We start from the raw sequence: 19,124 nt of genomic DNA, 5'->3' as shown, positions 1-19,124 counted from the left end.
AATATTGTTTTATTTTATTGATCCATGATATACCACACCCCATGACTAGGTAATGGAAAATATCCAGATGAGACTAATGCAGTGAAGTACAAATAACAACACAAGGTCACAACTGAAATAGAAAACCACAGAAAACATTTATTCATACTTAGTAGTACAATTTGCCTAAAATTTTGAACATGTTAAGTACATAACACACAAAGCATATTTTTCATAAAGTAGACATTTAATTATTACTGATTAAGCTTATTATTGTTCAAGTCGTTAAGCGAAACAACTGCAATGAAGATGAGTATTTATTAATTGAAACCTACCTATTTAGAATAGGCCTTTTTGAGTACTAAGGTAGGTAGTAAGGAAAAATAGGAGGATTGTTGGTCTATTGCAGCATACGCCTACCGATCTTTTGTTATCGTATTTGTTGTTCAATGTACTAGAGCTTCCCAACATAATTACTTACCCCACCATCGGTAGAACGTAAACATCATTTACTTATCAGAACTTTGTTACCGATTGACCAATGACCTTTTCTTATGAGTTACTGATAAGATCGAGTTAGGCTGATGGAGTAATCATATAATTGAAAGAGTTGAAACCGTGACAATGTGTTCTATATCACGTACGAAAGCTTTGATCGTTCCAAGATTTCTAACTCCTAAGCAAATAGTGCCGGCAACGTTACGATGGTACAGTGATGAATCTAAAGCAACGAAGACACCTTTATACAATTTGCACAACAAATATGGAGGTAAAGTGGTCGATTTCGCAGGTTTCCTGTTACCAGTGCAATACTCTGATTTAAGTCTATCAGAATCTCACTTGTTTACAAGAAAAAGTGCCTCTATATTCGACGTCTCTCATATGTTACAAACAAACGTACGTGGCAAGGATTGTCTCTCTTGGTTTGAGACATTGTGCCCGGTAGATTTAAAAGGGATGAAAAATGGAAGTAGCTCCCTCACAGTATTCTTGAATGAAAAGGGAGGAATAATAGACGACTTGATTGTAACTAAAGTAAATGATGAAAATTTATATGTAGTTTCAAACGCTGGTCGGCTTGCGGTAGATAAGCAGCACATGAAAGAAACGTCAGAACTATTTAGGAAAAAGGGCAAGGACGTTCACGTTCAATTCTTTAATACTAGTGAGAGAGCTCTTATTGCCCTTCAGGGTCCTAAAGCAGCTTCAGTTCTCCAAAATGTTACCGATATTCCGATCAATGACCTAATGTTCATGACATCTACTCTGGGAAAAGTAGCAGGCGTTGTTTGTCGAGTTACACGTTGCGGATACACCGGTGAAGATGGTGTTGAAATATCGATACCAGCGGAAAGGGCCGAAGAAGTAACAGAAGCGTTACTACAGTTTGACGATGTGAAACTTGCAGGACTCGGTGCTCGAGACTCTTTGCGGTTAGAAGCCGGTTTGTGCCTTTACGGCAACGACATCGATGAAAGTGTGTCGCCTGTAGAAGCTAATTTAACTTGGCTGATAGCTAAGCGAAGGCGGGCAGAAGACAATTTCCCGGGATCTTCCATTATCTTGCGTCAAATAAAAGAAGGTGTAACGAAACGGCGAGTGGGTATTCGCATGGAAACGGGCCCTCCGGCAAGAAAGGGCGCTGTCTTGAAAGACTCGAAAACTTCTGAAACTGTGGGTGCTATTACTAGCGGTTGCCCAGCGCCATCGCTAGGTGGAAATGTTGCTATGGGCTACGTATCAGAGACGCTGAAGAAGTCTGGAACGGAACTATTAGTGAACATTAGAGGAAAGGACGTTCCTTGTGTTGTTGCTAAAATGCCGTTCGTACCTGCGAAATATTACGTCAAAAAATAAAGTAAACAGTAACTTACGAAATGATACTTTTATTTACACAACTTTTTACATAACAGACATAATGGTTTTAACATAAAAATATTTATTATTCATTACTAATCCTACTTTTGAGGGCATACAAAACAATTCAAAATTCTATTATTATTTAATACATAACTTGGAAATTAACATTAAAATATAACAATTCTGTCTTCATAGTATAAGGCCATTACAACATCTAATCTAGGCCTACTGCCCGCTCTGTCGTAAGCAACACTGGACATGTCACGAGGAATGTGAAAACTTTTGCACTTTACTGAGTAATACTGTTACTTTCCATTAAACTACAATGTACTTAACTATCACAGGAACAATTCACTAAAAGGTTAATGGAATGATCTGGTTATCAAAATTTATATTGAAAATAATAATCTATGATATCTCTACATTGGGGCTTGAGCGATTGTCATACTTTTTACGCAGTCTTAATGTTACATATCAGTTCTCCCTGAGAAATATGCCTTGCATCCTTATAATACATAGTTTTTAATAATACTTGAACATTGCTTTCATTTCTACTATAAGTACATAAACTGGGAACTTGTAATGTTTTCTACACAAACAATTGTAAAGTTGATATCTGCCTGCATTTGTCACTTCATGTCTGGTCCGTCCATAAAGTTGGATTGCGTCAGTCGTGTAAAATCATCGTTGAGTTTGTTTATTCTATCCGTATACTGAAAATATGATAAATACAAGATATAAGAATTTGCAATAACAATACACTATGAGTATGTAGTTGGTAGATTAACAATTATCGAAAGAGTTAATTCCTTAGTCCATATTCAATTTTAATTATGCACAAGTACTATTTAAACTTTTACAATATTGTATATGCATATTTTTGCCCAGATAATTTGAAAATGAAATCGGGTCCGATTCTGCTAAATACAATGGCGGCCGATGAATGAACGGAAATTCAATTAAGTAAGAAGCGGAATTGGAGCCGTGGTATACTCAACAGACAATATAATCAACAGGTGATCGATGATATAACGCACGAGGTAGTGTTATTTGACTAAGCATACAAATATACTATGTTGAAGCAGTATAGCTACTTACATCAGTTTGCTGGGAGTATCCTTGCGCCTGCTTTCCTTTCCTCTCCTCCTGCAGCCTGCAGTTTATGTGGTAGTTCAACTGAGACTGTAGCTTTAAGAATATTTTCCTGTACTCATCTTGAATCCTGTTCATTTCATTGTTCACATGAGCGTCTTTTTTCGTAACATAATCCTAAAAAAGTTGAAATTATTAAAAGAAATCCATTAAATAAGACACCGACTTTTGGTCAGTAGTCTATTAGAACTAATCAGAGCAAACCTATCAGAGTAAAGCTTAGCCTCCATTGATACATTAAATATAAAGTTACCTTATAAGTATATATGGTTTTCTTAGCATTTTTGTACTTGTCGTAAATAGCTTTTTGTTCAGCCTGAAGTTTTTCATACTTCTGCTCTAGTTGAGCTAGTTTGGATTGCAATTCGGACGCCTTCGCCTTCATAGCCAGACATTCTTTTGTCGAGGAACTATTCCTTTGTTTCCAATCTTCTCTCTCATGTTTGAGCACATCCTCTAAGGAGCCCAGACGCGACGCCCGTTCTTTGTACCTCTCAGCTTTCTGTTTCCAGTCTACCACACTATCCTTCGCTTTCTGACATTCAACTTGCAACGCGTTATGTTCCTTTATTAGTTCCGATATCTCGTTTTCCTTTGCCTCAAGTATTTGCGTCACTTTTGCTCTTTCGGCCAATATAAACTCTTTCAATGCATCGACCTCCTTGGCTTTCCTTTCTAAGAGCTCTTTTAGCTTGGTAACGGTCTCTATGTGTTCGTTTTCAATCTCTTTGATTCGTCGAGCGCAATTCATTTCCACGGTTTTCATTTCTAACGTGAACTTCTCTGCTATTTGATCACGTATCACTTTCTCCTTCATCATTAATGCAGTCTGTAATAAATATACTCTATAAATAATTGTTTTAATTTTTTTTCAGGGGAAACATTTCAATTGGTTTAAAACGAGAGATCTGTCAGTAAGTAAAATTAGCAAACACAAAACAAACGACAATTTAACAATTTGAAGTTCAGTATATACACCGTGATTTTTTAGTCGTCTTACAAAAGCAGCCCTGACTAGAACACGTTCATGATAAAAAAATAGGTATTTATGAGATTTGAATAAATTTAAAATGCAATTTTTATTCAATATTATGATACAATTCGTAGTTTTTTAGAAACACAGCTCTGTTGCGAGCGCGGTCCAAGCCTTGTAACAATGGTGAGGGGCGCGGGCGGTGGCGTTTTGATCATTTTTAAGAGTATTTTCAGATTTCTCTTGTTTTATTTTTCTATGTACTTATTATCTTAGTTGATGATGAAAAAAAATAATCGCGCCTAGGGGTATTTTACGTCGGATACATGAACTGGGATCCTTTTGTAAGACGACTAAAAAATCACCGTGTATATATATATTTCATCTCCTACAAACTTAAAAGTGATTTTATCGGTTTATCTTTTCATAACAGTAGAAAGCATCCTGAAATTTTAGACCTTTTAATCAGAGGTTTTGAGAATGAAATAGGGGAAAACACAGACTACACACAAAACAATCTTTAGACGCAGACCTTGGCCGCCATGGCGTCGTCGCAGGTCTGCACGAGCTGCTCGATGCTGGAGTGCGGCTCGGCGGGGTCCGGGGCCGGCTCCGTGTTGGTGGCCACGCTGCGCTGCTCCTGCAGCTTGTTGAACCGCTCCAGGATGTACTGCTGGAAGAACTCCGCCTTGCCCTTCAGCTCTTGCATCAGAGCGTCGTTGCTCTCTTGTGATGCTGCTCGGTAAGAAAAAAGTATTTACATTAGTACTTGTTGATGCTAAAAAAACGACTCCCGTTTAAGAATTTTATCTGTGTGTCGCGGAGTTTCACACATATTCAAATTACATTCCCTAAGACAGAGTCTGACAATACTGGGAGATGTTCAGCGGAGATTTGTAACGCGAAAATAAACTTTAAATCTATTGGAATAATTTTCACACGTATTGTATGACGATCCTGCCATTCGATTAAGCAAATTCCAAAAGCATAAAAACTCTATTACCTATTTTAATAGTGCACTTGCCGAGTTGGTCATCCAAGTATTTGATATGTTTAACATGCTTCTCGCACTGCGTACAAGGCTCCCTGTCTTTTCGCATTGCACACTTTTCATCTGCAAATAAAACGAAATTTTTAAGTCACAATGCTTAACACAGACATAGGTCTTTGAGACTCTCTCTACGTGTACTTGTACCTCAATATCAGATACCTTTTAATGTTAGTACATGGATCAATCCACAATACATAGTAGTTGATATATTCTTAAAGTATATACAGGGTGTTTAACAATTTTACTCGAGCAACAATCATACCTTCTAAGTATTTATCTAGTTTTTCCGTGAACTCCCTCTGTTTGTTAGTAAACTCTTTCTGCAACTCCGATATTCTCTTGTTTGCTCTCTCTAACTCTTCCTTCGAACTACTCAAGTCCGCCGTCAGCTTCTCCATCTGCTGTTTCTGCTTCTCCAATCGCTCGACGTAATCTTTTTCTTGCGATTTATAAAGTTCCTTTTCTTTTTGTATTTTTGATTGCATATCTTTCAGTTCTCTTGATACTGAGTCTCGAGAACTGCAAGCCTGGAATTATTTGTAAATAGGTTGTGAATGATTAATTATTTATTTTTCTTTGGTTTATATTATATGTCGACTTAAAACTCGACTACGACTTACTATAATAACGAAGTAAAATAACTATTCATTAATAAATGTATCTTTGCTTAAGCAAATAAAATGTTGTAAGCATCTTGACTATACATTTCATAAATAGGATAGAATGTTTCAGCAAACATTTGTAAGGTAGATTCAACATAGGACTTATACGAAAAAATATAGAAAAAATAAACTTAAAAAAGAATTAATTTACAGCAATTAGTTTAAACAAAATAGCATACCTGTAAATACAGTGTCTTTAGTTCCCCATTCTCTTTGAGTGTGTCTTTGAGCTGCCCGCTATATCGCTCTAGTTCGCGCAATAAGTCTGCGTTCGCCTCTTGTACTATGGAAGCCCGGCTTCCTTTTTCTGTCTTTAGTTTCTCGTAATCTAATTCTAATTGCGTGTATTTGAGATCCAGCTACAATAATAAAAAGCATCGTTTTTAAATAGTTATTTTCTTTTAAAAAAATTGTGTATTTCATGGTTCATAACAAAGTTTTCTTTTATGATTGCTGTGGTTGAAAACGGTGTGATATAATTAGTAAGATCACTGGAGCTATATATAAATGTGGCAGCTTTACAAATAATTATTTAGTTACTACTTGCTCATATAAGCACAGACTGGCTCAGTGTCGGCTAGCGACTGATTAAAGGCAAACTATTTAGTACATTACACAAGCCCCTACATACAGTATAGTCTTACATTTTTAAGTTCACTCCTGACCTCCTCAAGCTCTGCCTGCAGACTTTCATTCTGTTGTTTGTAGCTCTCCAGCAGTTCACTGTCGGAGTTACTGCCCAGCAGTTCCAACTTGTTCTGTAACACCGCCATGCGAGAGTTCAGCTGCATTTCCAGCCCTTTCTGTTCTTCGAGTTTGCTACGAAGTTCTGATTCTTGTTTCCGATGCAGTTCTATTTTTTTATCCCTGTAAATTTGACATACGGCATTAGCATAATATTTTTTAACTATCGTAATTGTTTAATGTTTTCTTATTTACGTATTGAGCAATAAATGCTAAAAGAGAATAAGGCAAGTGCGTACTAGGTTAAATAAAAAAACGCAATGTACCTTTTATTAATTTCTTCTTGTAATGATGATAACTTTTGCATCTGTAGTTTGTAGCGACTTAGAACTTCTTTTAGTGTTGCTAACTTTCCTGGTGAAGGAGGTTCTCCTAAAATGGAAAATTAGCATAAAATACGGAAAAATAGGAAAACTAATATATACTCAAAGTGTATAGAAATCGTACCTATATAGGTATTTTCAGGTAAAGCCTCTATAAGTATTTGATGTAGTGTTGTTCGCCAATTCTCATACTCTTTTTGACTGGCAGTCAGTTTATTCCTGTATAGGACTAATTCGTGCGCAGTTAATTCCAGCTTTGACTGTAACAATAAGCGATTTTGTTAACCACATTCTACAAGCACATCAATATTTAACAGTAAACCGTGTAAAAAGTTTGGCATGCTACAAAAGCACAAGATTTAACACTTTGTCTCCCATAGCAATAGTAAGACATAACAAGATTTAAATGTAGTAACACTGACCCCCAACTCTTTGACCTGTTCTCTGGCAGCATTCCTCTCTGTGGTCAACTGCGACACTTTTTCCTTCAACCTCGTGGTCTCACCGTTACCGAGCCTGCTCTGCGCCGCCTCCAACTCGCTAGCGAGGCGGTTTATAGTCGCCCCCTTTTCTATTAATATGTCGCTTTTCTCTCGATCCTTCTCCATACAACGTCGCTCTAGTATTTTAACCTCATTTTCCTAAATTTGAAACATTACATTACTTTTGTTTACTAACATTTATTTGCTTAAGCGGGAAACAAATTATTTCGCAACTTACTTTTTCGTCTAGTCTACTCTTAGCTTTGGACAAATCATTTTGTAATCTTTCCATTTCTTCTCGATGCCTTGAAAGAAAAAGAGTTTTTTGTTAGAAACTTATAACAGGTTATCAATACCGATAAATGTGGTGAAACACCCACAATATCATAAAACTTCAATTATTTTTTAATTACTAATTATTATTACTTATCCTTACCTATCTTGCTGTTCTCGAAATATGGCATCAGTATCATGTGTGTGAGCGACCTGCAAGTAGCAAATACGATGACTTAGATAATTTTTTTAATGCAGATTGAATTATTCAAGAACAAAACAGCTATTGTTGGAAGAAAAACAATGACTGTAACTTTATCTAAGATATTTAATGATTAAGAGGCATAATAAATATGATGTTCTCGACTCATTTCGCCATCTATTCGACAAACACCCATACAAGCACGATGTAAGCAAGTATATCATATATACTCAATACTCAATTATTTATTGCGTTCCATAATGTACATCAAGGTCTCGATTTGCCTCGATAAATGACACAGTCACCGCGAAAACATCTCCGATACTTTAACGTGTAAAGTCGTAACACATTTATTACCTTCGAATAATCTTTGGCAACAAACAATGGCAGTACTTTTTTGTATAGACTGAAACATTTAACAATGTATACCTGTAGGGTGTGTAGTCTTTGCTGTACATCCTGCAAACTGATGTTTGCAGACCGCAGCTCCAGTTTCAGCTGTTCCTTCTCCTGGTCGCTTTCCAACAGCTTCTCTGTCAGATTGGCTATCTGCTGCTCCAGCTCAAGCAACTTGTGCTTGCTTGATGCTACAAATTGATAATAGTAGTTTGTAAAATTCAATTTTAACTGACATTCTTATACTTGCAGTGTAGTTACCTCATTTTGTAGTTTTAGCATTTATCTAGTATTTTTAAAGTGTATAATTCACTATAGCATTAATTTAAAAAATGAATACTAAATTATTACTGGTAGTCAAAAAAAACAACAGGATACAATCATATTCATTAACTTGCTGTTGTCCCATTAAGTAAAAAAATGGATATGAATTATCTAAAGGCTTATACTGCTAAGTTCTTCTATTGTTTAACAGTCTGAAGTTAATCTTTACGGTACCAAGCAAGTGATGAGCTTCCTGCAGTGATAGTTCTGCCTTGTCTCTGTCGTTAATGGCGCCGGCGAGACGCGCTCTGAGGCTGTCAATCTCTGTATCCAACTTCTGCATCTGACCAGCCAGCTGTGTGCACTCTTTTACGCGAATCTGTTGGTACATTATGAACATGAAACATCAAGTGAAAATGATAATTCTGAATGCAGTTTTTAAAATATAGTCCAGAAAAGATCTGGCAGTAACTAAAAACAATACATTTGTATCTATTATCCCTATTTTATGTTTTTCTAAAAGCTTTGTTCAAATACTTAAAAATTATTCACAGAATTTAAAATATGGGAATAGTTGTTACTTACATCATACATGACTTTCAGTTGTTCATTATTCATAAATTCTTGTCTGTCACAATTATTTATACCATTCACATGACCTGAAAAAATAAATACAAATTAAGATTGTACTATTGAACTGATAATTTATGAACACTACACCACGGATCAATTTGAAATAACTTGGTTCTAATAGGAAATTAACTACTACAAAATGTTTTTCTGCTTCATAATTCCAGATATATATATACTTGATCAATCTTTAGTAAAACAATACATGAAAATGGATATAGCTGCATCTATAGTTCGAAATGTATCAGATGATACAGGGTGTTTAGAAGATAAAATATTACCTCGATAATCTTGCTGAAAATAATGATTTTGCCCATCACCAGCACCATAAGGGCTGAACTGTGTTTTCAATGCATCTTCTTGGTGTCTCAAATGAGCTGTATGGTTCTTTGGAGTTTCACAGTACTTAGGGGAGTCTGAGCAATGCTGGTTCTCTTTCAAATGATTGAGAGACTCCACATATGTTGGTGGTAAGCCAGTTCTTGTTTGTGGAACTGTGAAATTCATAAGTAACAACATTAGTCTGGTAGAAATATATCAGCGAAATTAGTTAATATAATAATAATAATAGGATTTGTTTCAGTAGGTAAACAGTTTCATTTATGTCTAAAAGTTTTGTTAAACAAGATAGCAAACTTTAAATTATAATAATTTTTGTATCTCGCAGATAAGTTTTTAAATTATTTTATCTAAAACAAGAATGTAGGTAAATTCACTTACTTCCGTTACTCTGAGCTGGATCCAGTGTGTAGTTCCCGCTACTGTTGACAGAACTGGCCTCATCATCATCCAACAGGTCATCAAAGGCATTGGCCAACTTATGTTTAAGCTACAAACAAAAAGTAACTTGTTGATAGTACTGTAATCTTTAATGTCATTCGAATTTAAATCAGGTAAGCAATAAAAATCTGTTTATTTACGTGTTTACAAAATCTGACAGAAACATAGTAAAGATTGTTATTACCTCCTCATTCCGTCGCTTTTGATCTTCAAGCTCCTCCTGCTCTTCTAGTCTGTCTTGAGCACTATTGTTTAGGTGGATACTTGCAGCGCCTTGAAACAAACTCATTCCAGGACCATCCATATTAAATTATAAAAGCGTCTCAATACGAGGCTATGTAACTTTCAGCAACGACTCATCTACTTATCAATTGGTCTTCTTTGATGAATAATAACATTAAATTCGTTACTACCTTTGTACTACGTAAATATTTCGAAACGATTGTTGTTATCGTTCGTGTAGTGTAAAGTTTTACTATATAGCTTTTTCTCCTGACATAAAATTAACCAAACCAAAACAAGTTTTTGAAAATCGTTTTGTAATGTTGCCATTTCCTTGAGACAACATTTTCTACGATGCGATAGCATCAAAAGGTTTTTTTTACTAAAATTTTGGGTTTCAAATATATCGTATTTAATAAAACAAAATCGTGTATTGCAATCCTTACTGAACACTTAAATCCGTGTGGTGCACCGGTGTGGTGTATCCCCCTTTAAATCCAGCAGGAACAGCGAGAAACTGTCAGTAAGTTAATCAGTAGTTGAAATTAAATTTTGACGATGAGGGCATACATATTTAAAAATAATTATAATGATAGATATGAAATATTTAGGACTCTTAAGTTATACTTAGGGGGTTAAATATTTGAGTCAGCTTATGCCGTCAACATTTCTTAATGGTGCGGTTTCATGAGAAAGCGATAAATACTGTTTCAGGAAATGTAGTGACAAAGCTGAAAATGTTGAGTTGAATCATCGCTGCAAACGAGCGACCAGCGACTGCATAAAGCGGCCACTCTTCGAGTGGCGGGAAATTTAAAAAGGTCAAGTGACCATATTTGTCGCTGTAGAGGAGCGATTCCATGAGGCTACACCTTTACTTAGCCACAGATGTTAAGGGTGAATACTGAATGAATGGTATTCTCTTTCTTTTCCATAGATATCTTCATCTAAGTTCTTTTCCCTCTCACTTTAACTCACTTACATGACAGCAGTTATGAACTTTTGACAACTTTTGACACGTTTTGATTAATATTGACAAGTTTATTTATACGCTGATTCAGAGAGTTTCTGTCGAAAAGCCGAAATTACGGTTCACGATTGGTTCATACAGCACCTGTAATGACTAAAACGACCAATTACATCTTTTGATGTAAGGTTTGAGTGACAGGTGATAAGTTTTACAAATTTTCGTGGCTCTCAGCTCAGTCGGCGCTGCAAATTATTTGCAAGAAAGGTTATACAATTTCAAAATATTTTCGATAAAAAAACAAAAAAAAATGACCTTTCGGAAAGTAAGTCATGTTCTCTTTGATATGGATGGATTAATATTGAGTAAGTTTTTAGACGTAACATGTACATATTTGTTATTTTTATTTGTTGTTAATTTTTTTGGTCAATCACATATTTTATTATTTCATATAATATAATTATTACTTTAAGTTCTGAGGTAGGCATGTCTTGTTTTATGACTCTAGATTCAGAAGTTCTATACACAGCGGCAATACAAAATATTTTGTCCCGCTATGGAAAAGAATACACATTTGAGTTAAAACAAAAGCTTATGGGTCTACAATCTCATGAATCAGCAAAAGTCCTTATATCGACTCACAACCTGCCTTTGAGTGTTGAAGAGATGATTGAGGAAAGTAAAAAACAATTTGCAGTATTATTCCCCAATTCACAACTCATGCCAGGTAAATATTAATACAAGATATATTTTGAAGCTTAGAACTTCGAAGTCTCCTTCAAAATTGTATTATAAAAATGATAATTTTATAGGTGCAAAGAATTTAATAGAGCATTTTCACAAACATAACGTTCCAATGGCGCTTGCAACAAGTTCAAGTAAAGAGTCCTATGAATTGAAAATAACGCATCATAAAGAACTATTTGACCTTTTCAAATACAAGACTCTTGGCTCTTCTGATCCAGAAGTGAAAAGAGGGAAGCCCTATCCTGATGTCTTCCTTGTTGCTGCTAGCAGGTTCCCAGATAAACCCAAGCCAGAACAGGTATATGGTTAATTTCATTTATTAAAAACTATACAATCCTGAGATAAAAATGGTTTGGTGTTGCCACAGGATTATGTTGAGTGAATTCAGGGTATGAAAAAATAAAACTGTAGTGTATCGAGATATTTATAGTTTTCATTTCTATAAAGGACATGTGTGAAAACTTTTCTATAATGAAGTTTCATATTTTTAGTGTCTTGTCTTTGAGGATGCTGTGAATGGAGTAAAAGCTGCCAAGGCAGCTGGTATGCAAGTAGTGATGGTTCCTGACCCTCGCATTGAAAAGAGTGCAACAGCTGAAGCTACATTAGTTCTCAGTTCACTTGTAGACTTTAAACCTGAACTCTTTGGTTTACCACCATTCACTTCATAGTGAACAAACAATATTGTACATGACAGTTGTGAACAATTTTTTACATCATATTTGTTTTTAATGGGACATGCCTACCTCATTAACGTATACTTATATTTGTAATAATATTATATTTCTGTGCAAGATAGAGAATCAAACTTTACTATTATATTAAATTAACTTTCCTAAAGCAGACATGTTAGGGCAATGAGTAAACATAAGTATGATGTATAAATGTAGAAACTTAAACATACTACTTATGTAGGTATATTTTGCATGATTACATAATAATTATCAATACAGATAAGAACCTCATGGCACTTGGGAATTAATCTAAACAACTGATCACGGAAATTTTAATTAAGAGCAGTAGTTTATGTATTTGTGAATATTTTAAATAAAATGTTAAAACCTGTGACACATGTTTTGTTTGATATGGATGGATTATTGCTAAGTAAGTTTTAACTTCTAATAATGTTGATTATAACTCACTGGAAATCTAATAAACACATTTTTTCCAGATACAGAGGATTTGTATATGGTAGGATTTCAGGATGTAGCATCTCGTTATGGCAAGGTGTTTACATTTGAATTGAAGACCAAGATAATGGGTCAGCAGAGTAAAGAGTTTGCTGGAACTATTATCAATGAGTTAGATTTACCACTCACGGTTGAGGAGTTTTTGGCTGAGACACGCGCCATTTTCGAGAAATCTTTCCCTGATTGCAAAATTTTACCAGGTCAGTTCCTACAAATACTCAGGATCAAATGCATGTGAAGTAATACTTAATGATTACATAATTTACTGTTTTGTTACGTTGGTCGACCTTTGGTAAACAGCATGGGTAATGATTGTCTTTTGACATCTAGATACTCAATCAATGAAACTTATTCTAAACAATGTTTGACTAAAGGTATGTATATTGATAATTTCAATTTTAAATAGATTGGTTATCTAAGTTTCCTGACAAGATTTAGTTACATGACAATTCTAACAAGAGTCTTATTGGACTATAACTACCTACCTTATCCGTGCCAACTTCGTTGGAAGTATTTCCCGGAACATAAAACATTACAATATGATACTCGCGAATAATGCGGCTTACTGTAGATAAAAACAAATCAATATCGGATCCAATGATTACCTGTACATTATTAACTTTACCTATTTATTAGTAAAGAATATGTTTGCTGGTATGTGCTTGTTCCGACTGTTTTTTTAATGTAATTAAATTAATATTTTTTCTTTTTCCTATTACTTACAGGAGTCGAAAAACTGATACGTCATCTGCATGAAAACAATATTGGGATAGGATTGGCTACTAGTAGTAGCAAAGAATCCTATGAACTAAAAGCTGTTCACCATCAGGAATTGTTTGATCTGTTTCCATATAAGACTTGGGGATCCTCTGACCCTGACGTGAAGCGTGGCAAGCCTTTTCCGGACATATTCTTCGTGGCTGCCAACAAGTTTCCTGAGAAACCCTCTCCCGATCAGGCATGTTAAGTTTTTAAGTTTTAAACATAAATATGTAAGGGTTCTGCTAATATCAGCTACAGTTAAAGACCTTTGCTACACATTTTAAAAACGTTAGTTATTAAGTAGCGCGATGCGAATGTCTCTCCAATTGCACTTGCCAGTTTCGAACTACTACAGCAAGTCCCTATGCCTTAAACAATTATATTCATTCACAGTAAATCGGCCGACTTAATGAAGTTGTGCAGTTAGTGGTAACTTCTTAGCCCTGTTTTTAAAAAAACCTTGGTTTGGCTTCGTTGAAATAATTTAACCGTACAGAGACAGATGAACCCGAAAATATTGGAGAAAATAATCACGTTTCAAATACATCTATGTCATTTTCAGTGTTTGGTGTTTGAGGACTCAGTGAATGGAGTGAAAGCTGCTCGTGCGGCCGGTATGCAGGTAGTCATGGTCCCCGACCCGCGCCTCGACCGCTCGCTCACCACCGAAGCCACACTCGTACTGGACTCAGTTGAGGACTTTAAACCAGAACTATTTGGATTACCTCCTTACAAATAGAAATTAGCAATGTTAGTTTTAAGTTGGTATCTGTTATTTATTACAAAATATATTTGTGATGTAATTATATTTTTTTAAGTAGTTTTCTAAGTGAAGCTGTTGTTGTGCCTTATTTTATTTATAATAACGTAAATTGTGATCTAAGTACTTTGATATTTAGACTGTTTTTGTTGTGGGTTAATAAAACACATTAGAGGTGTTATAGTTTTGTTTATTTAAATATGACTAGATTTATGGAAATGTATACATAACTTTGTTATGTAACTGTTTTATAATACTTTATTTATAAGACTTTGCCTTTGGTGCTGTTGTGACAGATCTACAAGGCACAGTTGAGTAAATTAACTGCAGTAGTATTGTACTATAGTTACACCAAGTTTACATGTCATTTTATCCCAAGTATATTACAATTTACAAGTATTAAGTACAGATTCCAATTGACATCTTGCTTAATACAAGCACCAATGTTTTCACAACTTTTAGTTGTCAAAGGCAGGAAGACCAAATAACTCCGGCTTGAATTGGTCTAAAGATTCTAAGACTAATGTTGCTGTTTTTAACTGTTCAGGATCAATGCGTGGATCTGGTACCGCCACAACTTGCATGTTGGCAGCATTGGCTGCCTTTATACCATTTACTGCATCTTCAAAAACAAGGCACTGGAAAAAAGTAGATGTTTAACTTTTTAAACAATTTAAACTTAATCTACCTAGTTAGGTATAATTTTTTAGACTAGTTAGGAATAGAGGTACTCATGCCAATAGCAGTTAACTCACATCTTCCGGTTTTGGTTTGTCAGGAAACCTTGAAGCACAGACAAGGAATATTGCTGGATCAGGTTTGCCTTTAGTGACTTCTGGATCAGATGAGCCCATAGTGAGGTGGTGGAACATCCCAAGCAGGTCACTATGATTTTTCATTTTCTTGTCAACACTGTCCTTATTAGAGCTAGTGGCCAGAGCTATGGGAACACCCTTCTTGTATAAGTGTTCTACTAACCTCCTTGCTCCTGCAAAAAAGAAGAAGGTTTTAACATATTCAAATATTCTATTCTATGAATAGTTCAGGAGTGTTATAAATATCTAATAGTGGTGAAACATAGCTAAAGTATATTCTACAGTTTGTTAAAAGAAAATTATTTGAGGCTGAATACCTGTAGGCACATAACACTCATCATGCATTACATTATGTTTATCAATATTATTTTACCTGGCATTAGCTGCACATTAGGGAACAGTACCTCGTATAATTCGCAACACTCCTTCTGGAATTCATCCTTCGTTATGGGTAAATCCAGTTCTTTCACAATTTTTTCAGCACATTCATGACCTTGAAATCCCAGTAGACTTGCCTTTATTTCCCACGTAAATGTTTTCCCGTATTTAGCGCATACTGTAGTAAACGTTTCAGTGTACAGTATTTCAGAATCTGAAAGTTAAAATTAATAGTTCAAAATTAAAGCAAGTTATATTTATTATTACAATTCTGAAATAAAATAGCGATCGAACTTACCCAATAGTAATCCGTCTAAATCAAACAACACGTGGGTTACATTTTTATATTGCATCTTTTTGGTAACGAAATATTTATTTAGTGTTAGGTAATATTGTCGTATTCATCAATTTATTTAAAAAATGTGTAATACAGTGAACACTTGCGCTCTGAAGTATTTATGTAACTATTTTGACATTGACACTTGTCTCAGTTGTCTCACAACATGACAGTGACATTAAAAATTGTAATTAGAGTACCTACAGGGCAAGTAAATTAAAAATGCTATTCGTTATTCTGAAATATTCCTTATTAAAAATAAAATATAATGAATATTAGAAATGAACCAACTTACTTGCTCCAAACGGGCGATAGTTATTTAACTCTGCTATTTTGCTAAGCTAAGTTATGGTCAAATTTGTATATAGAATAAAAAAGAACTTCCTAAAACTAACTCTTGCAAATAAGTTTAGCTTGCCTATGTAAAATGTAATAAGTTATTTATGACGCACACTTGGCAATAGCAGTTATTTATCTATTACGATAAAAGTACTTTCGTTGTCGCCACTACCCTCATTTAACTAACTTTAACTTTTTTTGATAAACAACGTCGCAGACAGCTAGAAAATGCCAACGGTTGTTTTTTTAAATGTAAGTACAAATTATCGTTGTAATGGGCCCACGATAAGAATGCTCATTTGCTCAGTAATCACATCACGCATAACGCCCATACATGATGACGAGTAACAGCTATAACTATAACATAGAAGCTTTGCTATATTATCTACACTAGCTGTTGCCCGCGACTTCGTCCGCGTGGTTAGAAGATATAAGTTATGATTTATACCTGCTCTGTTTTTTTTCACATTTTTCATTTTATCTTCGCTCCTATTAGTCGCAGCGATAGTATAGCCTTCCTCGATGTATGGTCTATTCAAAACAAAAAATATTTTTTCAATTTGAGCCAGTAGTTTCTGAGATTAGCGCGTTCAAACAAACAAACAAACAAACAAAATCTTCAGCTTTATATATTAGTATAGAGTATACATTAAGACTTTACGGTAACCGCTCTACAAATGGTGTCAGCAGTAGAATGTGCAGATAGGAAGCGCGGTTATTTGCTAATCTTGTATTAGTTCAATCAATCATGCATGACATGTAAGCATTGGATCAGTAGCTCTTCGTTATGTAGTGGTAGTTTTTAACAACACAAAATCTATAGCAAGCTGATGATTCAACAAATTTTGTAAAACTAATAATTAGGTTCTATATAAACTTCTACAGCTTTAGCACAGCTTTGTTGGATCTGCTCAGGGGCGCTAAGTTCTTACATATGCTGAAGAAAGCGAGGGGTAACATTAGAGGGATGTACAATTTTCTTTTGGCATCGAACATTAATGCGAATTTACCAGCTCCGCTACACATCCTCGTACGACACAATTTCCACGCACAGCTTTGGTTGAAACCTCCACACTTGTCACAGCATAACTAGATTTTTCGCGCAATAGAGAGCTAGGGTCTGGGCTGCCCCCTCTTTTGCCTGTAAATTACTGAGAACGTAGCTAAGATTTAAAATTGTTGTAATGACGTGTAAATGTGAGAACTAACCCTAAGCTATAAAATTTACAGCTATTAGAATTCGATTTTAAGTTTATTTTCAACCAATAGGCCAGGTTATTATTGCAAACACAATATAAATTAATTCGTAAACAACATGTGAACTACGACTGAAACAGGAAATACCTATTGTTATATCGCGCGCTACAAATTTTTAAACGCCTTTCTTAAAGTTTTTTTTTGTTTATTGAAGGCGTTATCCTGTGCCCAGTAAATAATCAAACCGTTTAAGTCGGACTCAAGTAGGCTAAAGAAATCGGTCGAGTGACAAATAAATGTACTTGCCACCCGTAATGGCCGTAATACGTTGCTCAAGCGGCAGTAGAAATACCGACATCATCTGTGAAAATTTCATCTGTCTACCTATCACGGGTCATGTGATACAGCCTGGTCATGGACGTATGTATGGACAGCGAAGCCTCAGTATTAGTCTCCCTTTTTACCCCTTGGGTAAGAAACCGTAAAAGTAGCATTTTGTACTACTCTAGTAAAAAAAATCGTATTTTACTTATTGCTAAGTTGATTTTAACTGTCCTATTAAACCAATTAATAAAAAAATACTATGGATCTGACGTGAATTTGTTCCCAGACTTTATGGGTACGGTAGAAGACAAAACGGTCAAGGAGTAGGTCCTTCCGCCCCGTCAGCGCTCCTTTTCAATTCATTTTTTTTTATTCGAATAAAGATTTTTGAATTTGAATGTAATGAAAAACATAAAACAAGCACAAAACCTTTGACAGAGGAACAAATTACCGAAACTCGCAAAATGTAGAGTGCATGGCTAACTGACTGGCTTGAAGGGCTGAAGTCCAGGTAATAGGTCTGAAGTTCTAGAGAAAACTATTTTTTTTAAGGCTGTCTTAAATATAGGCAATCAAAATATTTTTACAGTGTATCATTTTTAAACTGCTATTATGTAGTAAGGAATCGGCTCTACCCTCCTTTTTACGAGTTTGTACTTGGCTTTTGATATTCTAATGAAGGACGTGCGTACATTCGTGTACCTAAATATGAAGTGGAATAGGTATGAATAATACTACTTATACTATCTTATCTACGTTGATGACGTCCCTTAATTATTGCACCTACGTGAAACTGTCAACTACGACATTTTCAAAATAAAGATTTATAAAAACAATGTTTATTTTTTTGGACTTTGTATTCATATGTTTGTCTGTTTACTTGCGATTTTAGTTCCGCTTTCTTCTATTATGCCTAGTTGTAAAAGTCGTTAATCCATTTAACGACTTTTAGCTTTAATTTTATTTCAAGTGTATTGGCATTAAAACTACATACGTAGTCGTCACATTATTTTATATTCAGAAGCGAGGGAATACTCATTTTATATTCGGCTTATTGTAGCTTTGACAAATGGTTCCCACAAGTTTGAGATAAGGGATCATATAATAGCTCCTCAAATACACAAGTAGTGGGGTTAATCCATGTTGGCCGTACCCGGCGTCCTTCATACATTGTCGGGAGCAGGGTACAAGGTGACCTTAGCGTATTGGGTAAGGTCTAATTTTGTCTCGTTCCTTTTGTTTTGCTTCATCCTGGGTTTAGCGACGCTCTATTTTTTATGTCGCTGTACGAAGATTTACGACTTAGACATTTAGA

The 19,124-nt window shown here is 35.1% G+C and overlaps 4 protein-coding genes across 7 annotated transcripts; 2 read left to right on the top strand and 2 right to left on the bottom strand.

Moving 5' to 3' along the window:
* Positions 1–76: 76 nt before the first annotated feature.
* LOC113499517 (aminomethyltransferase, mitochondrial) lies at positions 77–1,857 on the top strand. Its single transcript, XM_026880026.1, has one exon. The coding sequence runs from the start codon at positions 604–606 to the stop codon at positions 1,834–1,836; it is 1,233 nt and encodes a 410-aa protein (XP_026735827.1). The 5' UTR covers positions 77–603; the 3' UTR covers positions 1,837–1,857.
* On the bottom strand, positions 1,850–10,323 carry LOC113499514 (myosin-11-like). Of its 2 annotated transcripts, none has more exons than XM_026880019.1 (19): positions 9,956–10,323; positions 9,712–9,820; positions 9,273–9,485; positions 8,947–9,020; positions 8,596–8,740; positions 8,131–8,288; positions 7,663–7,712; positions 7,465–7,531; positions 7,167–7,385; positions 6,869–7,004; positions 6,688–6,793; positions 6,343–6,544; positions 5,857–6,036; positions 5,278–5,542; positions 4,968–5,078; positions 4,497–4,699; positions 3,245–3,820; positions 2,938–3,108; positions 1,850–2,552 (listed from the first exon to the last, which is right to left on the bottom strand). In XM_026880019.1, the coding sequence occupies exons 1-19, from the start codon at positions 10,073–10,075 to the stop codon at positions 2,469–2,471; spliced, it is 3,189 nt and encodes a 1,062-aa protein (XP_026735820.1). In that variant the 5' UTR covers positions 10,076–10,323; the 3' UTR covers positions 1,850–2,468. The 2 variants fall into 2 exon arrangements, with proteins under 2 accessions (XP_026735820.1, XP_026735819.1); XM_026880018.1 differs by having other exon boundaries at positions 6,322–6,544; positions 9,956–10,322.
* Positions 10,324–10,993: 670 nt separating this feature from the next.
* On the top strand, positions 10,994–14,598 carry LOC113499519 (probable pseudouridine-5'-phosphatase). 3 transcript variants are annotated; one of them, XM_026880029.1, is made up of 4 exons: positions 10,994–11,325; positions 12,879–13,097; positions 13,623–13,855; positions 14,222–14,598. In XM_026880029.1, the coding sequence occupies exons 1-4, from the start codon at positions 11,271–11,273 to the stop codon at positions 14,396–14,398; spliced, it is 684 nt and encodes a 227-aa protein (XP_026735830.1). In that variant the 5' UTR covers positions 10,994–11,270; the 3' UTR covers positions 14,399–14,598. The 3 variants fall into 3 exon arrangements, with proteins under 3 accessions (XP_026735830.1, XP_026735829.1, XP_026735831.1); XM_026880028.1 differs by lacking the exons at positions 12,879–13,097; positions 13,623–13,855; positions 14,222–14,598 and adding exons at positions 11,469–11,687; positions 11,773–12,005; positions 12,199–12,754 and having other exon boundaries at positions 11,003–11,325; XM_026880030.1 differs by lacking the exon at positions 10,994–11,325 and adding an exon at positions 12,621–12,811.
* LOC113499518 (pseudouridine-5'-phosphatase-like) lies at positions 14,594–16,087 on the bottom strand. The gene is made up of 4 exons (XM_026880027.1): positions 15,911–16,087; positions 15,608–15,826; positions 15,175–15,407; positions 14,594–15,057 (listed from the first exon to the last, which is right to left on the bottom strand). The coding sequence occupies exons 1-4, from the start codon at positions 15,963–15,965 to the stop codon at positions 14,878–14,880; spliced, it is 687 nt and encodes a 228-aa protein (XP_026735828.1). The 5' UTR covers positions 15,966–16,087; the 3' UTR covers positions 14,594–14,877.
* Positions 16,088–19,124: the final 3,037 nt, after the last annotated feature.

The sequence above is a fragment of the Trichoplusia ni genome, chromosome 12 (assembly GCF_003590095.1).
Source record: "Trichoplusia ni isolate ovarian cell line Hi5 chromosome 12, tn1, whole genome shotgun sequence".
Lineage (NCBI taxonomy): Eukaryota > Metazoa > Arthropoda > Insecta > Lepidoptera > Noctuidae > Trichoplusia > Trichoplusia ni.
Note: the sequence above shows the minus strand (reverse complement) of the source record. Positions and strands in the feature narration are given on the sequence as shown.

Bases quoted from the DNA above. Each gene is read 5' to 3' on its own strand.
- LOC113499518 (XM_026880027.1), bottom strand. From the start codon at position 15,965: ATGCAATATAAAAATGTAACCCACGTGTTGTTTGATTTAGACGGATTA. The intron at 15,408-15,607 runs GTAAAATAATAT...TCTTTTTTGCAG, and splicing joins TAATGTGCAGCTAATGCCAG to GAGCAAGGAGGTTAGTAGAA. The intron at 15,058-15,174 runs GTGAGTTAACTG...ACTTTTTTCCAG, and splicing joins ACAAACCAAAACCGGAAGAT to TGCCTTGTTTTTGAAGATGC.
- LOC113499517 (XM_026880026.1), top strand. From the start codon at position 604: ATGTGTTCTATATCACGTACGAAAGCTTTGATCGTTCCAAGATTTCTA.
- LOC113499514 (XM_026880018.1), bottom strand. From the start codon at position 10,075: ATGGATGGTCCTGGAATGAGTTTGTTTCAAGGCGCTGCAAGTATCCAC. The intron at 9,021-9,272 runs GTAATATTTTAT...TTATTTTTTCAG, and splicing joins TTTTCAGCAAGATTATCGAG to GTCATGTGAATGGTATAAAT. The intron at 4,700-4,967 runs GTAATAGAGTTT...CTTACCGAGCAG, and splicing joins CAAGTGCACTATTAAAATAG to CATCACAAGAGAGCAACGAC.
- LOC113499519 (XM_026880028.1), top strand. From the start codon at position 11,271: ATGACCTTTCGGAAAGTAAGTCATGTTCTCTTTGATATGGATGGATTA. The intron at 11,688-11,772 runs GTAAATATTAAT...ATAATTTTATAG, and splicing joins CAATTCACAACTCATGCCAG to GTGCAAAGAATTTAATAGAG. The intron at 12,006-12,198 runs GTATATGGTTAA...TCATATTTTTAG, and splicing joins ATAAACCCAAGCCAGAACAG to TGTCTTGTCTTTGAGGATGC.